This window comes from Pyxicephalus adspersus, chromosome 9 (genome assembly GCF_032062135.1).
Source record: "Pyxicephalus adspersus chromosome 9, UCB_Pads_2.0, whole genome shotgun sequence".
Classification (NCBI taxonomy): domain Eukaryota; kingdom Metazoa; phylum Chordata; class Amphibia; order Anura; family Pyxicephalidae; genus Pyxicephalus; species Pyxicephalus adspersus.
This window is the reverse complement of record NC_092866.1, coordinates 16,948,033-16,966,669: the sequence shown is the minus strand read 5'-3', so window position 1 is coordinate 16,966,669 and position 18,637 is coordinate 16,948,033. Positions and strand designations below refer to the sequence as shown.

The window sequence follows — 18,637 nt, the reverse complement described above, 5'->3', positions numbered from 1 at the left end:
CCTAGCCTAAAAGATACAAATAGTTTTTTATAATGTCTGTAACTACTTGTGTAAGTCTTCAATTTAATCCGTATTTCTGCAGAGCCATTTGGGTATTCCAGCAGAATGCCGTACAAAGGGCGATAAGCTCTACCCAGATTGACTTCTTCCATGCACTATTTTCTTCTTCATTTCATGGAAATACACAAAATGGGAATCCCTGCTGCCCTTTGAAGTTCTGGCATTTGACAGCCAGATTGGACAAGAGTGGATATGGAACTAAAAGGATGCAGATATTCATAGGTAAACCTGTGGTCAATATGTAGTAGAACCTGACAACAAAAACTCTCAAACTTTTACCTGCATGCTCTGGAAGTACAGCACCGCTCTTTATGAAAGTGCATGAGCCTGGTAATAGGCTGCTGAGAGGAGGGGCATTTTACAATTGACTGTAGGTGGTGGGGTTAGGGGAAGGAGGCAGAATGGTCATGGGATGCCAGGTAGCTTATAAATAAAAGCCTAGTGCTGCAAAATACTTATATATAATATATATATATGTTTGCATCTGAGATGTATCTCATGCAAGATTAGCACAAATCTAATTACAACCTGATAAAAAATATTTGGAGACTGCAGTTACACTGATTTAGGGAAGGCATGTCTGTATACCATTGACAGTACAGTAGGCGTTCAACAGGATCAAAACTTGCTACCTGCACAAACTTTATACAATGCATCCAACAACAAGGGAAACCTTAAGCCCTATGTCAGTTGCCGTACAGTGGTTTTATAACTCTATAACAGGTATTTATTGACCACAATAAAATAATGAGTGCTAACAGATGACTGACCTGTGTGATTCGGAAGACACTACAACCACTCTGGATGGGACAGAATGGCGTAATACATCTTGCAGGAGGGAGACCAGATAAAAATGACCAAGATGATTGACCTGGAAAGTCATTTCGAGATTATCTTCTGTAAGCTGCCAGGGAGCACCAAAAATGGCACCATTGCAGATCAGCACATGGAGAGGCCTGCAATAAGACAATGGTAACATTTAAATATGACTTTAAACATTACTGTAAATTAAAACATTATAAAAAAAAGTAGGGAGAAAATAGAAACGCATATTATACAATTACACTCTGTCTACTTAGTTTTTACAGAACAGTATCTCTGTACAACCTCCAAAACTATCCTAATGTAAAATGTAGTAGCTGCCTAGATTTTAAATGAAAAACAGAAAATAAAGCAAGGTCAGAATAGCAAGTCAGCTTATGCCATGGACAAAAAGCCTTTCCTCAATATTGTGAATAATGTCTTTTTTTACAACTTACTTTATTTACAAGCTTTGGCTTCCATCACAAATCCATAGACTAAATAATTTATTCCTGTTTAAGGGAGGGGGAAATTCATGCTAGTTATCTTTATATGAGTTATGCAACTGTGCACATGGAACCGCTGTTTTATTCTACAGATAGAGATTCAGTAAAGAGCCTTATTCCAACATGCAAAAACTGTTTCAAGCTTCTTGACCCTCATCAGAGCAAAAGATAAAAACCAAGGCATCTATGGAATCATTTGGATGCCAAGGATAACCACTAAAAATATGAAGAGGGACATAGGGTAAAACATAAAATTCTATACCACTTTTTCCAAGCTATGGTAATCGATGGGGTTGCTTTAGGTTCCTTGAACTGTGAATAATAATGGCTTACGTATGTACAGTCAAAACATGTTTTCAGTGTACGAAATGCTAAAAAAAATAGTTTCAAGGTTTTTATTTGTTTTTGTTTTCTCACCAGGGAGTTTCACCATCGCTGCATATTCTGATGTCCCCATTGTTACTGCATAGAAAGTTAAGGGGCATTCAGAAGTGTACAAATATCACTAGAACAAGAGGTAAGAGTAAATATTCCAATGGAGATAACAGTGACTGTGACCAATAGGAAGTCCTCTTTTCAAAGATTTCCTTTTATTCCCTTTTGGGAAAAAGAGGTAAAGGGTAATCAACCATTGGAACACATACAACAAAAAAAATGTATAAATAATACATTTAAAAAATATTAATTTCTCATGGTGGGAAAAAAGTAGGTAAGGACCAGTCTTTTGTATTTTAAACATTTTAGTTGTAGATGGCATGACAATTACAATGCCTGTAAAGATTTTCAAGCAGAAGACTCAAACTGGGGGAAGCGCTTTCCTAGCAGCAAACTTCTAGAGAATTTCTTTCTGGATTCTGTAGGACATCATGCGCAGGCCTCATCATTGAGGAGGACAGGGCCAAGGGTCCAGCTGAAAGACCTTTCTGGAAAGTTGCTCCAAGTATTTATCACATTCCCTAAGCTGCCCATCAAACAAAACCCTCATTAATAGACTGGCACCAACAAACACTTATAATTGATTTATTCCACTTCCCAACCGTGTCTACTAGATACACCTTAACAGCAGCAAGCGGAAGAAATCAATCCTTAAGCTTAGGAGAAACCTGTAGAAAGCTGAAAACATCAACAAAGCTCCGGCTGACTAACTACAGCCCAGCTGCAAAAGCAAATACTAAATATAGGCTAGGGACACTCCTGCTTAAAGCAGGGTCCCTGTGCAAATACTGTTATTCATTTATTTTAACTTGCTGTTCTTCTAGGGACTCTAAAATATCATGGACGCAACTGAACTGTAAATGCACAAACATTCCTAAGAAAACGACAGCCTATCTCTAGCACAGGAACGTACATGATACTCTTGTTCAGAGTAATTCAGCGGGTGATTTAACACGATTGTCATGACAAAGTGAGTAGAGAAATGTGAACAGCTCCTGGTCACTTGTCAAATGACCTCGGCTCCTCTCTCTCGATAAAAGTCTACAGAAATTAAATAGGAGCACCTGAAATGTATCCCCTCGCTCCCTTGAGCAGCTGCCACCTCCACTCTCCCCCCATCTTCTGCTTTGACTTCTCCAGCTTGGTTTATCAGAAAGAGGATAGAAAAAAACAGAAGGAATGGAAAGGTTCACTACCTGTACGGTGAAGACAGGTCCCTTGCTAAAACAAACAAGTCAGGACATAATTCTTCAAACACTATCTGTTCGTGTTATCCTAAAGTGACCCTTTCACAACCCTATCAGAAATCTCACCTGAATTATTTCAAGAGCTGGAACTTCAACCTGACCCTCAGTGCAAGAGGGACAAGGACTGAATTTTAAATTGAGAGTTTACAACAAGCTCTGACTTCAGCTTGAATTTTATCTTTTTTTGTAGAAGGTTTTAAAAGAAATCTGTAGTCTTTTTTATATCCACTTTCTATTAAGAGCCTGTGGGATTCCTAAAAATTATTTATTTCTACACTGTTTATACTTTCAGAATAGATGTACCTGTTATTTACTGGTATTTAAATTAAAGCTTAACTCCAGGCAAAATACACATTTGGACTACAAATATGGGAACTATTTAAACAGTCAAAGCATATGTAAATCAGTGTGGCCAGTTTTGTCATTAAGGTGACAGCACAGTTCAATCTTCATCCTTCCTTGCAACAAAAGGACAGCTTGGTTAACCACAATGGTCAAACATATCCCAACTGGGATGGACTACGATGGACAAGCAGCACTGTTAAAGTCTGCTCTAGAAGTCTAACTCTAGATTGGACCAATATAGAAAATTAAAAATGTAATATTTTAGTTAAAAGTGTTACCTGCTTGCTGCCTACCATTAAAGGAAGAAGAAGGCTGTGTCTTCTCATAACTGGACCAAGGACACCTTGAAAAACGTGTGTGTAAAGATTTTTATTTATGAGGCGAGGGGGGTGCACTAATTGCGCAAAAGAGGTATTAGAGGAACAGAATCACAAACCCATAGTTGTGTTTTAAGACATCCCTTTCCTCTCTTCTGCTGTCAAAAACCTAATGAAAGCAGAACTTTTTTTATAATATATATTGTATGTATCACTGTTTTCCTTTATCTAATTAGGTCCTAATAAATCCTACTAATTGAAAATGAAGACGATGAAGTTATATAAACTGTCTTTTAAAAATCATATTCTTTTCCATAATGCAGGCACTACGGTTAAGCTGGTTAAGAGGCAATTTATACAAAGGAATTGACCCAGTCTGCCTATGCCTGTTGTTGATGTCTGTCTATCTACCACTGTTTTCAGCCAATGTGTTTTATCACAGTTTCTGAGCATCATCCCCCATCCGTCACTGTCTGTCAATCTGTGTATTTTTTCAGCGTAATATAAGAAATAACATACCATCTACAATGAATTATTAAACGTATCAGCATTTGCTGAGGAGTTTTAAAAACTCCTAAATTAAAAGGAAGGCTTTGTACAAATATAGTATTTGGTCACAAGCTCATGGAATGTCTAAAACCTAAATATATGTAATCTCATCATCAGCCTCCCCTTATCCCTTCCACTTCCTCAAATGTATTAGTAGCAATAAAAAATGTGGTTAATGATGCAAGTGGTAAAGTCAGATAATTGTGCCATTGCATGCTGATAGGGGCATTTCATATTGGTGGTCCAATAGTGGGGTCTTTTCCAGAAGAAGAGTCTACAGCAGTGATGTCAACAGTATGGGACTGTATTAGAATTGCTTCTGTGGGCACACCTAAAAGGCTGGATCTCCTGGACCTAGAAATGGCACTGGCATGAAACGGCAATGAAATGGCAATTTCAGGTAAGTATCCCTTACTTTAAAAGATTTCCCAAGCACATCCAGTGGCCTTGGTAATTTCTGAGTCAACCAGAAATTTGCAAATTAGGAGCTCTGAATATTCATGCTTGCCTCGGAAAGTAATGAAGACAGTCAGGCAACCAACAATGTCTGCAATCATAGCTTACCTATTCTTCCAGAATAGTTTTGGCACTTTCAATAGTGACAGTGAGAATAGAATTAAGACTTCTCAAATACGGGTGAATCTCCTGTTCCCCTGCAATAAGTTTGATGGCAATAGCCATGCATTTGCAATTCTCATTTAATGATCACAGCAATTAAAAACAGACATTCACTAAAATTTGTATCATAACATCCCTTTATTGCAACATAGAAAATTCTAGGAGAATTTCCTTATCCATACAACACACGTATAGGCTTTCCTTCATAATGCGCGCTCTACAGACTGCGTTGCTTTTATTATGTTGTTAACTAGGTCTATAAAACACCAAGGACGTTCTAGACAAGCGCTGTACTCACTGCTGGTCACACTAATAATTTGCCCTATAGCTATTGGAGGAAAGGGGCCCTCTGCAATTAAACAGGAATACTATAAAGTGACCATGAAGGTCAAAATCTCGTCCCCAGGTTTCGATCCGAATGATTATTATGAAAGCAATGCTTCAATGCAACTATAATCTAGCAACTAATCCGCACACAGGGAAATAAGAGTGAGTGAAGTCATCTTTTATACAGATTGTCTTATATGGTTTGTATTGACAGCGTTCCCTATGTGTCAAAAATTAAAGATTAATTCAGGGCATTTACAGTCTCTTTTTAAATGTATTTTTAATTTATGTCTTTCCTGTTACAATGTTTAGTTTGTCATATATCTGACCATTCTTTTGGTGGGCTCAGTAGCTAAGTAAGCATAGTCAGTTCTTAGCTGGTAGCTTTCATTGTCCATGTTTCAGGTACTCCTTATACATATGCCCCTATGGAAGCTAGTTTGGCTGAGGTTAATATATACATATGCCCCTATGGAAGCTAGTTTGGCTGAGGTTAATGTTTGTATCCTGGATTAGGGAGTTAAATTAATTGTTAGTAACAAGTAACCCTGTTGTGGTACTTGACAGATTCTTGATACCCTGTAGATACTTGGCTGGTGCACAAATGTCTCCTATCAGGATGTTAAATAGAAACACACTTGATTTCTGTTTTTTTTAATACTTTGTATCAGTATAGTTTTTAATACCATAATCATATTTGACAATTACCGCATTAAACTGTCAAACATTGCCACCTTTAGGCTACTTAGTATCTATTCTCCAGTCCGCATGTCATTCATGCCAAAACTGTCATTGATAGCCTAGATTCCTTTCCACCTGATGCTTACAGTATTTGTACCAGTTATGACTATGTGCAGGGTTTAATAGGTAGGGATAGGGCTTAGCATATATAGGCGCCAACACATTTAATAAATATCAGGCAAGTTTCTATGTGTGCTTCAAAAATTTCTCCACTACAGTGGCCAGGAATCTGAACCCTTCTGAGAAGCCATTCCACAATTTTTGGAGCGTGCCTAAGGCAAAGTGTGCTTCGCTAAAAACAGTTGGTATGATGTTATACATTCTGATTCGTCACAAAGGTATCCAAATACCAAATAGGTGTTTACAATGTTTTTGTTCTAACAGAAAATGGACAAAAAAATGGTCTAGCTCAAATCCTAAAAAACAGCTCCCCTCAGCAGTATGCCTCCTCCACCAGTCTTTACAGTTGGTTTGTTCATATACTTTTAGTCATATAGTGTAGCAGTATTGATAAAATTAGCATGTAGTGTAAGTACATTCATCTGACTTTTTAATATACTTCTGATTATTTCCTGGACTAGTAGGACCTAGACCAGTAGGAAAAAAAGGTCCAGCAATAGAAGTCACTCAGTGTCTGGTTCAAAGTATCTGGTGTACATCTTGGTATAATGGCCCACCAATGTACTGCTGCTCTTTCACTGTCCAAGTTTAATGCCATGGAATGTGTTCTGAGCAAACAGTGCAGAAACTACAGCAGAGGGTCAGGGTCAGGCTGTGCTATCCGGCAGGGGCACCTGGCTCACCGACTGAACATAATATCAAAAACCTTCTGCAAGTAAATTAATTCACTTTTATATATTTTGCTATGCATTTAACAGATTGCTGAAAGATCAGCATTACCTTTTAAGAGTAATTTTACAATTCTAGGCTTATCTACAAAGAACTGCTGTGGCTAATTGCTGCTATGGGTAACTCTTATGGAAAACAGTGAAATTCAGACATACATGTAAACAGCACAATTACATGTCTAAATCTGCCAGCTAATTACGTCGAGTGCTGCTCCTGATTTATTGCTGCGCACCAAGCTTGTAAACGGATGGTGAAATGATTAGAAAAATATGAAATTGCCCAAGGGTTACAGACGAGTGCTTTTAAACACCACGGTCAAATCATTTTGACAAAAGCATTACATGTATTAGTACGTTACTTTTCCCAATGACAGCCCGTTCTTCTGATTCCCTGGAGAAATACAAGGCTATAATAGAGTTCAAGAAGCCCCCCTACTGTTGTATGCTTCTATTCTTCACACACCAGCAGCTATTTTTATGCTACTGGAGGAAACATTTTATATATATATATATATATATATATATATATATATATATATATATATATACTTCGTAAAGGTATCCTGGGAGAGTGAAAAGCACGGGGGTTTTACAATAAGCATGCTTTATGAAGGCATTTTTAAGCTTTTTGATACTATATTGTGATTGATCCATGTATACTACCTAAACTATAAATCAATTCCAAAAAGAGTCATTTAAAATTGTAATCTTTCAGAGTCTTTATAAATCCCCACCATGTTAGTGCCTTACTATAAAACAGCAGAGGGTACATAAAATGTATTAGTCTCTATCAAATATATGCTAGCATTGTGGGGCACTTCTGTTGCCTTTTTTAACATAATTATATGTGAAGAAATCCAATGATGTTGGACTTCAATATTTCAACAATGCAAAATTATTTTAAATAGATCACTTTAAAACTCAAAATAAAGGCTTGCTCAGATATCACAGTGGTAACCATTCCAAAACTGAACAATACAAAATCATGACTGCTAGATTATCTCTTAAACTAAGGATGTAAAAGACAGCTAAATATTGACTAATATAGAACGTCTGGCTAATGCAGATATTCTATTACTTCAAACTAAGTCTGGTATATCATAATATCATCAGGAGGTGCATTTTAATTTTCGTTATTTATTTTTTTTTTAGTTGAAAAAAACAATTTATAAGGTTGTTTGTCTCTTCTCTTTTTCAAACCAGCAGATCACCACAACTTCAAGATCTTCTTACAAAGATTTCATCAGAAAAAAATTCCAGGAGCTTTTAGTGCCAAAACCTTAAACAATGGCCTAACATTCTGAAGAAACAAAGAGTACTTTGGATGCCTGGAATACACATGGGTAGCTTTTTGTCTTCAAAAAATTATTTTCGATGTTTGGATCATGCACATGCTACAATTGCTTTTCTTGCAGAAGAGGAAATAATTGAAATATCTGTTTTTTTAAGTAATAGGCTCCAATATCACAACCACCAATGCCATGCTAGGATGTTGGGCTACACTCTTACTATCAGACCATTTGAAATATTTACATTTGCTGTACTTTATCAGGTACTGTGTGGTTATATTATTATGTATTAAACTATAACTTTTGGAGGAAGAAAGGCAGTTTATTAACATAATGATTATAAAACAACTACAAGCTGGAAAAACCAGGGCCCTTCTATGCACCCTGGCCTAGTATTGTGTTACCAAAATGATTGCTCAAAACCAAGCAGTGCCACAGCAATACCAGATGAGGCTGCTCTGTTGTTTGAGAATTAGCTTGTGTTTATTTAATCTGAATATTTTAATGCCAGGACCTCAGCTACAAGAGACACCAGTATATCTAAGTAAGCAACTACGACACAATTAATTTATGGCTATGCTGTACTAAAGAAGTGTAATTAAACAAATGGGGTTCCTGATTTGTCTCTGTCTATAAAAACTCTTGGGGAGTGTGGCCTTCTTCCAGAAGACTACTACTATGCTTTAGTTTACAAATATATGGACATTGTGGCTACAGTGCATTTATAAGTAATACAAATACATTGCTGTAGGCATTCAGCAGTACGGTAAATCTGATCCAAAACAAATACTCCGTGTAACAGTTAAGTGTGGCCGTAATGTACAGCCAGGGATATTTAAAGTCAACCACAGAGGGGAGAAAATCACGTGTTTTGACGTTCCATTTTAACGCAAACACAGCATGGAAATTTAAGAAGACTTTTTGGTTGTGAACTTAAACAGTCTTTATTGAATGTCCTTACCACTGAAAAGGCACCAACACCACATTATAATCTGAATATACAATCCAGCAGCTTGCAGGAAATTCACAATGTGCATGAGTACACATATTCCAAATACAATAAATTTTCTATTAGATCCACTTGAGTTTTATTGGATCCAACTGCATTGTAACATATGCATAGTTATATTAGTACAACTCTTTGCTATTTCTTTTTATGGGTCAATGGGTCAATGGGGTTGCAATTAGGTATAGTGCCTAATCCTACAATCTTCCAAAAACAGATTAAAATAATTACTGTATTCATAATATTAACAATAATTATTTGTATTATTTATACTATTATTTGTATGCAAGGCGGTATGCAAAGCCCCACAACAATTTGCTAGTAGGCACCATCAGATGGCTGCTCCTTCCTTGTACATGCACCCACATTGACTTGCAGCTTGATATCCATAAATATTGGTATTCAGGTATAAAAGAACAAGTGACCCTCTCTGCCCCACAATTATGCAATCAAGAGATTAAAATGGGTTGCTAAACTCAGTGTAGGTTTTAACTTTAGTGGATTCACAGGGGATTGCACAGGATGTTTAGGGAGCTAAAGGAGTGAGATGGGTGGGGAAGAAAAGCAGACGAAGTACCAACTAATTGTCTTTTTTCCTGGCTGGAGGACCACTTGCATTATCCAGCTTTTTATCCTTCAGCCTGTCTCTGGCTTGCCCTTTCATTCATTGAATCCCAGTTCTTTAAATCATGGCATCACCTGTGGGCATTACAAAGAGTAGTCCACATGTCTGAATCGTGACTAGGAATGCCCACTCTTCTAGACCCTTTTATTATTTAGATCTTGGCCTTTAGAACTATAGAAAAGCAATGATAACATTAAACAGGTTAAAATGCCAAAGGTGTATCGGTTGATTGAAGAAGGAGACAACTCAGGAGATAAATATATATAAGTAAATTCAGCTTCAACTTCTCATGAAGCTAAATCTATGCCTGGATGAAGAAAGGCAACTGAGCAGGTGGGCTTCCTTCCCGAGTGTATTACAAGGTATAATATTCAATTCTGACTGAAGTGTAACCTGCTAAACAAATCTTTCATGAAAAAACCCACAGTGTTGTACATGAAATATTCTACATTTGTGCTGTGCAGATTTACTCTTTTTCTCTTTTAAGAAGCAGACTGGAGTGCTCTAGGCTCACTGTGCAAAAGGGTGTGCGTGTGTGGTCTGGCTGTCCTCCAATATAAAACAGCAAGAATTAAAACACAGACAAAAGACAATGTAGTGTTTATTGACAGATGGATTGTCAGGTAAAAGCTCCCAAGTAGAGAAGAGGGGCTTGGGAATCACGGAGCCAGGAAAACAAAAAACTAATATTTCAAGATGTGAGAATGGAGCTATATGTAATTTAGAAGAAAATGATATAGCAAATACAAAAATATTTCCTTCCTATATGTTTTTTTATATTTTTAGGCTAACTTTACAAAGCAATGGTTTATTTGTAATTGTATTTTGTTATTATCTTAAAGCTTAATTTCTGCCAATATTTTTGGGCTTTAGATAGAGTGGGGAACAGTAAAGTAGACCTGAATAGAAAATGTGAAGATTTACTATTTTATAGGTTAACTTTAGAAAGATTAAACCAAATCCTAGGAATTGTTTGAGAACTGCAATGGGTTGAAATTTAGGAAACACAAAATATTTATTTGAAAGTTTGAACACGTCCTGTGCCACTCTAGAGAGTTGGATAATATTTAGCAATGTTATCTATACCTAAGAATTTTCCTCCTGTAAAATAGCAGTGCATTTCATGTAATGTGAGGGTACCAAGGTACTACTGTTCTGCAGCCTCCTAGCTGTATATCTGCAATGTCAAATCAATGGCATTGCCAATCACATTTCTAATGTTGGAAGATTTAGGATAAGATTTGGTGATATAATCATTGTGCTGCTCATTGTTCTCCCTGCTGGAGGCTGATATGAGGAAACAGCCCTACCTACCAAGATGGCTGCCTCCACAAAGGGACAGTGCAAGGCATGGTGAGCTAGTAATAGGGAGAGGTCAGCTGCATTGAGATCAAAGGCAATACTGGTGACTAGTCTATTTCCTGCTTTTTGGACACTTCCAGAGCTCAATTACTCATTTAATCTTGACTCATAAGTAAGGTTAGTAAAAAAAAACACCACCATACAAACTTGTACATACAACTCAAACCCGCAAAATCAATAAAAACATATATCCCTATAAAAAATTATTTCCAATAATTCACATTAGACTCAATTCACAAAGCTAACACATGAAAAAAAAAACGTATTCCTATCTTTTTTAAAATGAAACAGTTATTTTCAACTAAGTTCAATGAGATTTGGAAAATACAGTAACATTTTAAAAATAAAATCCTTCTCCTTGTGTAAGCTTTGAGAACTGTGCAATGTGTAAAGAACCATTGCACATATTTGACCATGAAACAAATCAGTTTAATTTCTTTAAAAGTGGTTTTAGGACAGAGGAGTAGTGTTGGTGTTAGAATTTGGGTTGTCCTTATTTTCAACCAGAATATGGCTGTTTGAATTCGGATAGAACCGACCCGAAAAAAACGAGATTCCACGGCAAAAATTTGGATTAAAAAAATGTAAAAAAAGGTGTTAAAAAATTATTAATGTTAAATTAATTTATTGTGTGTTTGTGTTTATTTAACTATTTTTTTTACAGGTTATCCTACAATGACATGATATCTCTTACTCTGTAACACACTTTCCAGCACAGTAATATTATGATACATTTGTTACATTTTTCTTTTATCCACTGTGAGAAAAATGTAACAAATGTACCATATTACTGTGCTGAAAAGTGTGTTACAGACAGAGTAAGGGATACCTCTAGTCCGAGGCATCATCATTCATACCTCCAGTGGCTGCAATCATTGAAAAGAGTGTGCGATCCCCGGGGCACAACAGGTAAATTAACCTGTAGTGCCCCGGGGATCGTAGAGCAAATGCAGAGGTCACAGCTGTGACTGTAGGTGATCCCCGGGCACTAGAGGTTGAATGGGGACAAGTTTCCCCATTCATCACATCTAGTGCCCTGTGTTTTTGGATAGAGAATATCTACTACTAACACATACTACTAGTACAGTGTGGCAACAGCAGTCAGGATCACTGTTGCAGCCCTGTAGTATGTGTTTCTGGATAGAGTTTCTCTATCCAAGAACACAGGACTCCCTGTGTTCTTGGATAGAGAAACTCTATCCAAGAACACATACAACCAGTAAAGATTGCTCTTGCAGCCCTTATTAGTCCCTAAAAATAACCCGAATTCTTCCACTATTGACTTCAATGGTGTTCGAATTCAGCATTCAATAACCCGAACAATATCTCACTATTCGATCGAATAGCTGTCGAACCGAATAGTGAGATATTCGACCAACACTGCAGAGGAGACCGTGTAGGTTTCTTCTAATTCTTTTGGTGAAAGTGTACACTAAGACGAACATGTGTACAGTCTCTACATGATCCTGGGCAGGCATTCAAGTGTGCAAGTGGAGAGAATATGTCTCCTACCAAACAAGAAGCTCCATGAAAAAAAAAAGGAAATGAAAAAAGTGCTGGAGATGGAGGGGAATGTTACCAGAGCAGTGCTAGTGGGTGCTACTTTGTTTGGTAAGTCTGTCATAATGTATACCTTTAAATCCTGGGGGCACAATTTTATTATTTGCTGGTGTGGTTTATTTCTGCTTTAGGAGAAAGTTTATAGATATATACACTTGTACAATATAAGTGTATAAAACTATAATATACCGACATTCAAGAAAGGGGTCTGGGCATGCTCAACGCATAGCTGCACAGTGCCGCTTCTTCGCTGGTGCTCCTTATGATCCTAAAAATAGCTGATACATATACAATATAGGTAAATATAAATAAATTTGATACTTTTGTTTTCCTCCTTTTTGCCAGCCTTGTCTATATTAGTTGTACACCTACATATTTTGACAACTTTTTTAAGCTCTCTCCCCCATCATTACATTCACATCACAAAAGTTTTCCACTAAGAATGTGTGTAACAACGTCTGTGATTATCCCATTAATATAAATAAAGTTATGCTTTGAAAACTTGGCCTTAAGAAGTGTAGGAGAGCAATGATAATATTAAACAGGTTAAATTGCTACGGCTGTGTCTGAGTTCTATCAGTCTCTGCTCCCTGCTTTGCTAGAGGGCAAAGAAATATCATCTGCTTATTCAACTGAGAATTTATCACTGACAATAGCTGAGAAGTTATTAACTATATTAAATATTCTTTTCAGTACTAAGGACAGTGATACTGTGTACAATTTCTAGAAGGGCAAATAAAATCTGTTATTTAAAGCACAGATCCAGACAAAGCAAAAAGTTTGGCCACGAGTATGTGGAGCGAGTTTTACTGTATGTCTGATCTTTGTTTTTAGAGCGATTATTGCCGTATGTCTGATCTCTGTTTTCAGGTACAGTATTTAAATTTAAAAAGTAGTATTCCATATAAGTTTCCAGGAATAGCAACTACTAAAAAATCGTTCTAATTTGCATTGTAGACGTATGAAGACACATCATGTAACTTAAAGCTGAACTCCTGCAAAAATTACAGAAATTAAAAAGAAAAGACTGTTTACTGAGCAGATTTCCTTGATTTACTCAACTCTGGGACACAGCACAGTCCTATATAATAGAGCGAGGGGAAAATAATTTTCTTTACTGCCGTTTTGCTATCACCAACAGGGCTCCTCCCCAGGCTGTGCCTGGACACTGAAAGGAGAGATAGCACACTATGAGCTTATCTCACTGCCTCCCCCTTCCTTTTCATAAGCCTTATTTTACAGATTGTACAAAAAGGGTAATGCCTAATCAAATTTAGATACATTGCCACTTATGCTACATTTAATAATATCCTGATGTATAAAGAGTTGTAATAAATTTTGTCTTTATTATTATTATTATTATTATTATTTATTATCTTAGTTAAACAAGCTCGGCTAAACACCTTCCTGTCTAGAAATTGAAGGGTAACAATGAGCACAACAGTAAATGCAGAATGTAAGATTTAAATGCAATCCACAGGTCATGCATCAGGTAGGTAAATGTTTAATGTGAACCTGTACTCAAATATTAAAACAAAACAGGCCTGCTGGGATAGATAAATAATGTGTATTAGGAGAACTGAAAAAAATATGTCCTAGGCTCCATTCAGTGCAGATCATGAGACTAAAGGCCTAGGCACCTGGTCACCTGGTCTTTGCTGAGGAAAAGGATCAGCCAGTCTGAAATCTAGTCTTCCCTAGTAGAGATTTATGTGAAGTTCCTTGGCCTCCAGACTTTGGGACATTGCTACAATATATTATAAAGAAAGGTAAATATTTTTGCCTTTCAGGTATGGTTTACATATCCATGTATGCTTCTCCATGGGCATACTAATTTCTTTCCCAGAAGAAAGAAAGTCAAAACAAAAGAATGCTCTTGTTTTGACTTCAAAAAGATCCTGGCTTTACAATATGAGTGGAGAGATTTAGTTCTGGAGCGTCTACATTATTAGGAAGTGAAGTGCCAGCAGCTGCAATGCAATAAATGTACAAGCCTAGTGATATCGTCACTGTAGCAAAAACTAATTGTTGCTACAGGACCATAGAAAAGAACAAATAATAATGTTGGGACATGCTCTACAGGGGAAAAGGAGATTTGGGTTCACACTTGGGTATTTTTCAGACATTATATTTAAAGTCAAAGCTTTTATTAGAAACCTAAATAGATGTTTGAGTGACCGGCTAGAGTGTGACAAACTAACAGTCAGAGAACTTACAGGTTTTTGCTCCGAAATGCGTCAGCAAAGCTTTTCACACTATGTAGAGAGGCCAGATCCAAGCTCATAACTTCAATCTTTGCTTTGTGCTGCAATAAAAAAAAAAGAAAAATGAAGGTGTAAATGATAAATAACTGGAAACTTGGATCAGGGTATCACATTACACTTAATGCATCGTGGAATATATCCGAGTTTGCTTGCTTAATGTAAAATGCCCATAGTGTGAGTAAATCACTCGAATGGATGAGAGAGGAGCGATCACTGCCAGAGGTAGCATTGTAGCAGCCTAGATCGGCTAAATACAGAGCATAGGTGTCTAACAAGTTTATTAAAGGCTATGAATTAAAAACAGACAGCGCCAAGTATCCTTCAGTGGGTGAAGTTACACAATCCATCATAGGGCTGAGGAGCAATTTAACTATTTTTTGTCAGGAAGCGTGCACAGCACCTGCAAACAAAGGATATGGGTCAAACAAATGCAGCCCTGTTTACATATGTACTTTTTAAAGCTTTCTGTTGTGTGTTGCCTAGCTAACCTTCCATAATAACCTTTTTTTCTGTTCTGTTAGTATCAATATGTTGTTTGAACTAGGAATTCCAGATTTTAAAATGCTTTAAAACAAAAGAAAAAGTGCCATGACTACAATGGATATGTTGTTAAAACCAATCTTTACATAAATAAATTACTGTTGTGTGCTGATAATATATACCATCTGGTGACTATTTCAGATTTTAGCAATGCCCGGCATCCCGTGAATAAATCTGGGGACTCGGACCTATTGAGCAGTGAACAAATAATATATGCTATGCATTGGATGTATGGGATTTTTGGTGCTCCCAATGAATTTATTACCTATTCATTACCTAAGAGCCAACCAAAACATTATTGTAAATCCCCCAACAGTTAACACTAAATCCTTAGGTATTTTTTGACCCTTTATATAAATTTAACATTTCATCTCTCCCTTACAGTGAGCCCTTTACACCTAACCTGAGCTCTAAAACTTAACCTAAATCCTAACTTGGAAGTACAGCTGTCACAAATTCAGCCATTTGCACTAGGCATATGATCAAAAACAGCTTAAGTAGAGTTTAACTTTAAGAAACCCAAAGCTAAAACAATTAGATTGAGATATTGGCAGTATGAGTTCTATGCAAATATTTTCATTTCTTTAGGAAGTTGAGCTTTGCTCCAGTCCTTTAACCTTTTGAGCCACCAATAATGTTAAATGTAGCCTAACTCACTAATTGGGAGATTGGTGATTTGGAAGGTAAAATCTGCACATAACTTTATATGGCTTCATCTAGATCTCCTGATGGTGTTATTATGGTTTTGTTCACAGAATGTATCCGGTTTCTTTGGATTTTTTCATTTAGTATTATTTCATAAGCATCCATGATCCTTAACCCTAACAAAATCTAACCCCAATACTGCCCTGCCCATGAAGATCTGTACTTAATGTGTGTAACACATGTAAGAACACCTCATCTGCACTTTCCCTATTGTCTTTTCAGTATGGCTATACTCTTTATAATCAAAACACTCCTCTAAAAAAAACAATGTCGGACAGAAGCAAAGCGTTAAAAATGTTTTTAGTCCTTCAATTCAACATTAACACAGGAGTGTCTCTTTACATTGCATTGTTAGCAATACAGCAATTTTTCACTGAGATTCTTTGCTTTCCCAAGTAAAAAAAAAAATGATTTATGTTAAACCAGGATAAGGCATGGATACATTTGCCTGAAGGATTGCAAGAAATGAGAAGAGGTACAATGAGTTGGTGCATAAAAGCTTTCTCTGCCATAATACTTATTATAATGGCATATAAAATAGAAAGGATAAATAATACATGACTACAGGTAAATTTATATGACAGAGTACTTCAACACATCCCATTATATCTGACAACCTTCGATTCCTTCTCTGGCAATGCCTCTTAATAAAACGAATTGGCATCCTCTGTACCCCAGGTAAGTAACATCTGCCTTTAAAAGGTGCTTTGGAACAAAGCAAAATGGCGGATTTAGGTCTACTTAATAAATAAGCATGGAGCAGGAAGACACATGCATATACTTAAATAGCTAGCAAAAATATTTATAACAGCACTTACACAATAATCCTGCTCAAACTGAAAGTCAAGGGAATGGGTTAAAAAGCATTTAAAGAAAAAAAGACAACATGCAATGAAAGCTTGGCATGCAGCACTATCTTTGAATAGCAAAGGTCCGTCGATCAAGACAGCGAATAATTCAACCCAAGATATCCATAAAAATTAACTACAGAAGTTACACAATATGGGTGGGGTTTCAATCTACTAATGGCTTGGAAAAAATATTTGGATCCCTGTGAGATGTTATCCACCTACTGTGACACTCTATAAAAATATTTAAAGAATTCAGTAAGTCTTATGTGATGGTACTTTCAGAATAAAACCAATATAGGAATATTCTTCAGTTATATTAGGTTAGTATATGTTGATTTGTATGAGATGGCAATTAGGATCTAGCCTTGCACCTTGTAGGGCATTACAATTAAACTTCATGGACCTTTTTGATACTAATTATAAAATACTTTTTGTACCCTTTTCCTATTATAGGCTTGTTGTCTACCTCCCATACAACTTGGCTAGCTAAAGGTATGCCAAGCAATTATGAATAGCTTTGGTCTACATTCATTAAAAGCCACATAGGATATAAATCCAACTTTTTATAATCTTCCTATTTTCCTTCCCTCCTTAAACTCATGTGCTGCACTAGCCAGCATCAATAAAAATAATCAGCTAGGGCTCCCTACACATAATCTCCACTATGTTTTGCCACCCACATGGCTGTGAAAAATGCTGTGCATAGAACCTCATTTATTAGAGCTCCCCAAGGCTGGAGAAGATACACTTTCATCAGTGAACCTGGATGATCCAGCCAACCTGGAATGGATCTGGTCCAGGAATGAAAACATTTGGTAACAAATAGTAAATGACTTTTATAAGTCATTTACTATCATTTACTATCCATTCCTGGTTTGCTAGATCACTGATGAAAGTGTATCTTCTCCAGCCTTGGAGACCCATTGTGCCAAGTTATAAGATGCAGTATGCAAAAATGTTCAACAACATTGCATAGAGATGACCATTTTGCCTATAAATTGCAAAACAAAAAATTAGGTTTTATTTTCCAATGGGTTGGAATAAGCACATGAAGTCCCACACAATGTGAAAATTGAGACTGAATATGAGCTTTATAATATGGCAGAAGTAGTTTGTTCAAATTCTACTTTTAGGTATTCCAATTTTTCCTATTTTACTAGAAGAATGGAATTGGCCATATCTGTCACCTATGAACTGCAGTACATACAGCTCCCACGCTCAGGAAAAAGTAAATGAATAAAGTTGAACTATTATGGCATTTTTAGACCATTTGGTAGTGCATGCATACTCCAATAGGAATCTAATAATATGATTCCTAGTCATTAGTCAAAAGGGACACATCAGAGAAATATACCTACTGTTTTACCTTTTTAAAAGCCCTACAACTGAATAGGGGAGCTAGCAAAGGACCAACAGTCAGCGAATTTATTCACAATGCAGGTGTTTATTTACCACCCATATCTATTCTTACAGAAATAAAACACACTAACTATTCCTTAACCATATTAAAAGGTTTGTTTTTAATCAACTTAATTTAGTTTTAAAGTCCATTAAGGTAAAAAACCCATGTTTTGTTGATATATTCCTAAACTTGTAGGACTGAGAAGTTATATTATTTCCTGACAAGTAGGGCACCCTTCT

At 36.5% G+C, this 18,637-nt stretch overlaps 1 protein-coding gene across 3 annotated transcripts in view; it reads right to left on the bottom strand.

Moving 5' to 3' along the window:
• WWOX (WW domain containing oxidoreductase) overlaps positions 1 to 18,637 on the bottom strand; it is a 561,627-nt gene that overhangs the window by 425,045 nt on the left and 117,945 nt on the right. For all 3 annotated transcript variants that reach the window (XM_072422778.1, XM_072422779.1, XM_072422780.1), the window contains exons 7-8: positions 14,853 to 14,941; positions 831 to 1,016 (exon numbers count right to left, since the gene is read on the bottom strand). In XM_072422778.1, coding sequence (XP_072278879.1) covers positions 831 to 1,016; positions 14,853 to 14,941 — 275 coding nt within the window. The remainder of the gene's footprint in view (positions 1 to 830; positions 1,017 to 14,852; positions 14,942 to 18,637) is intronic.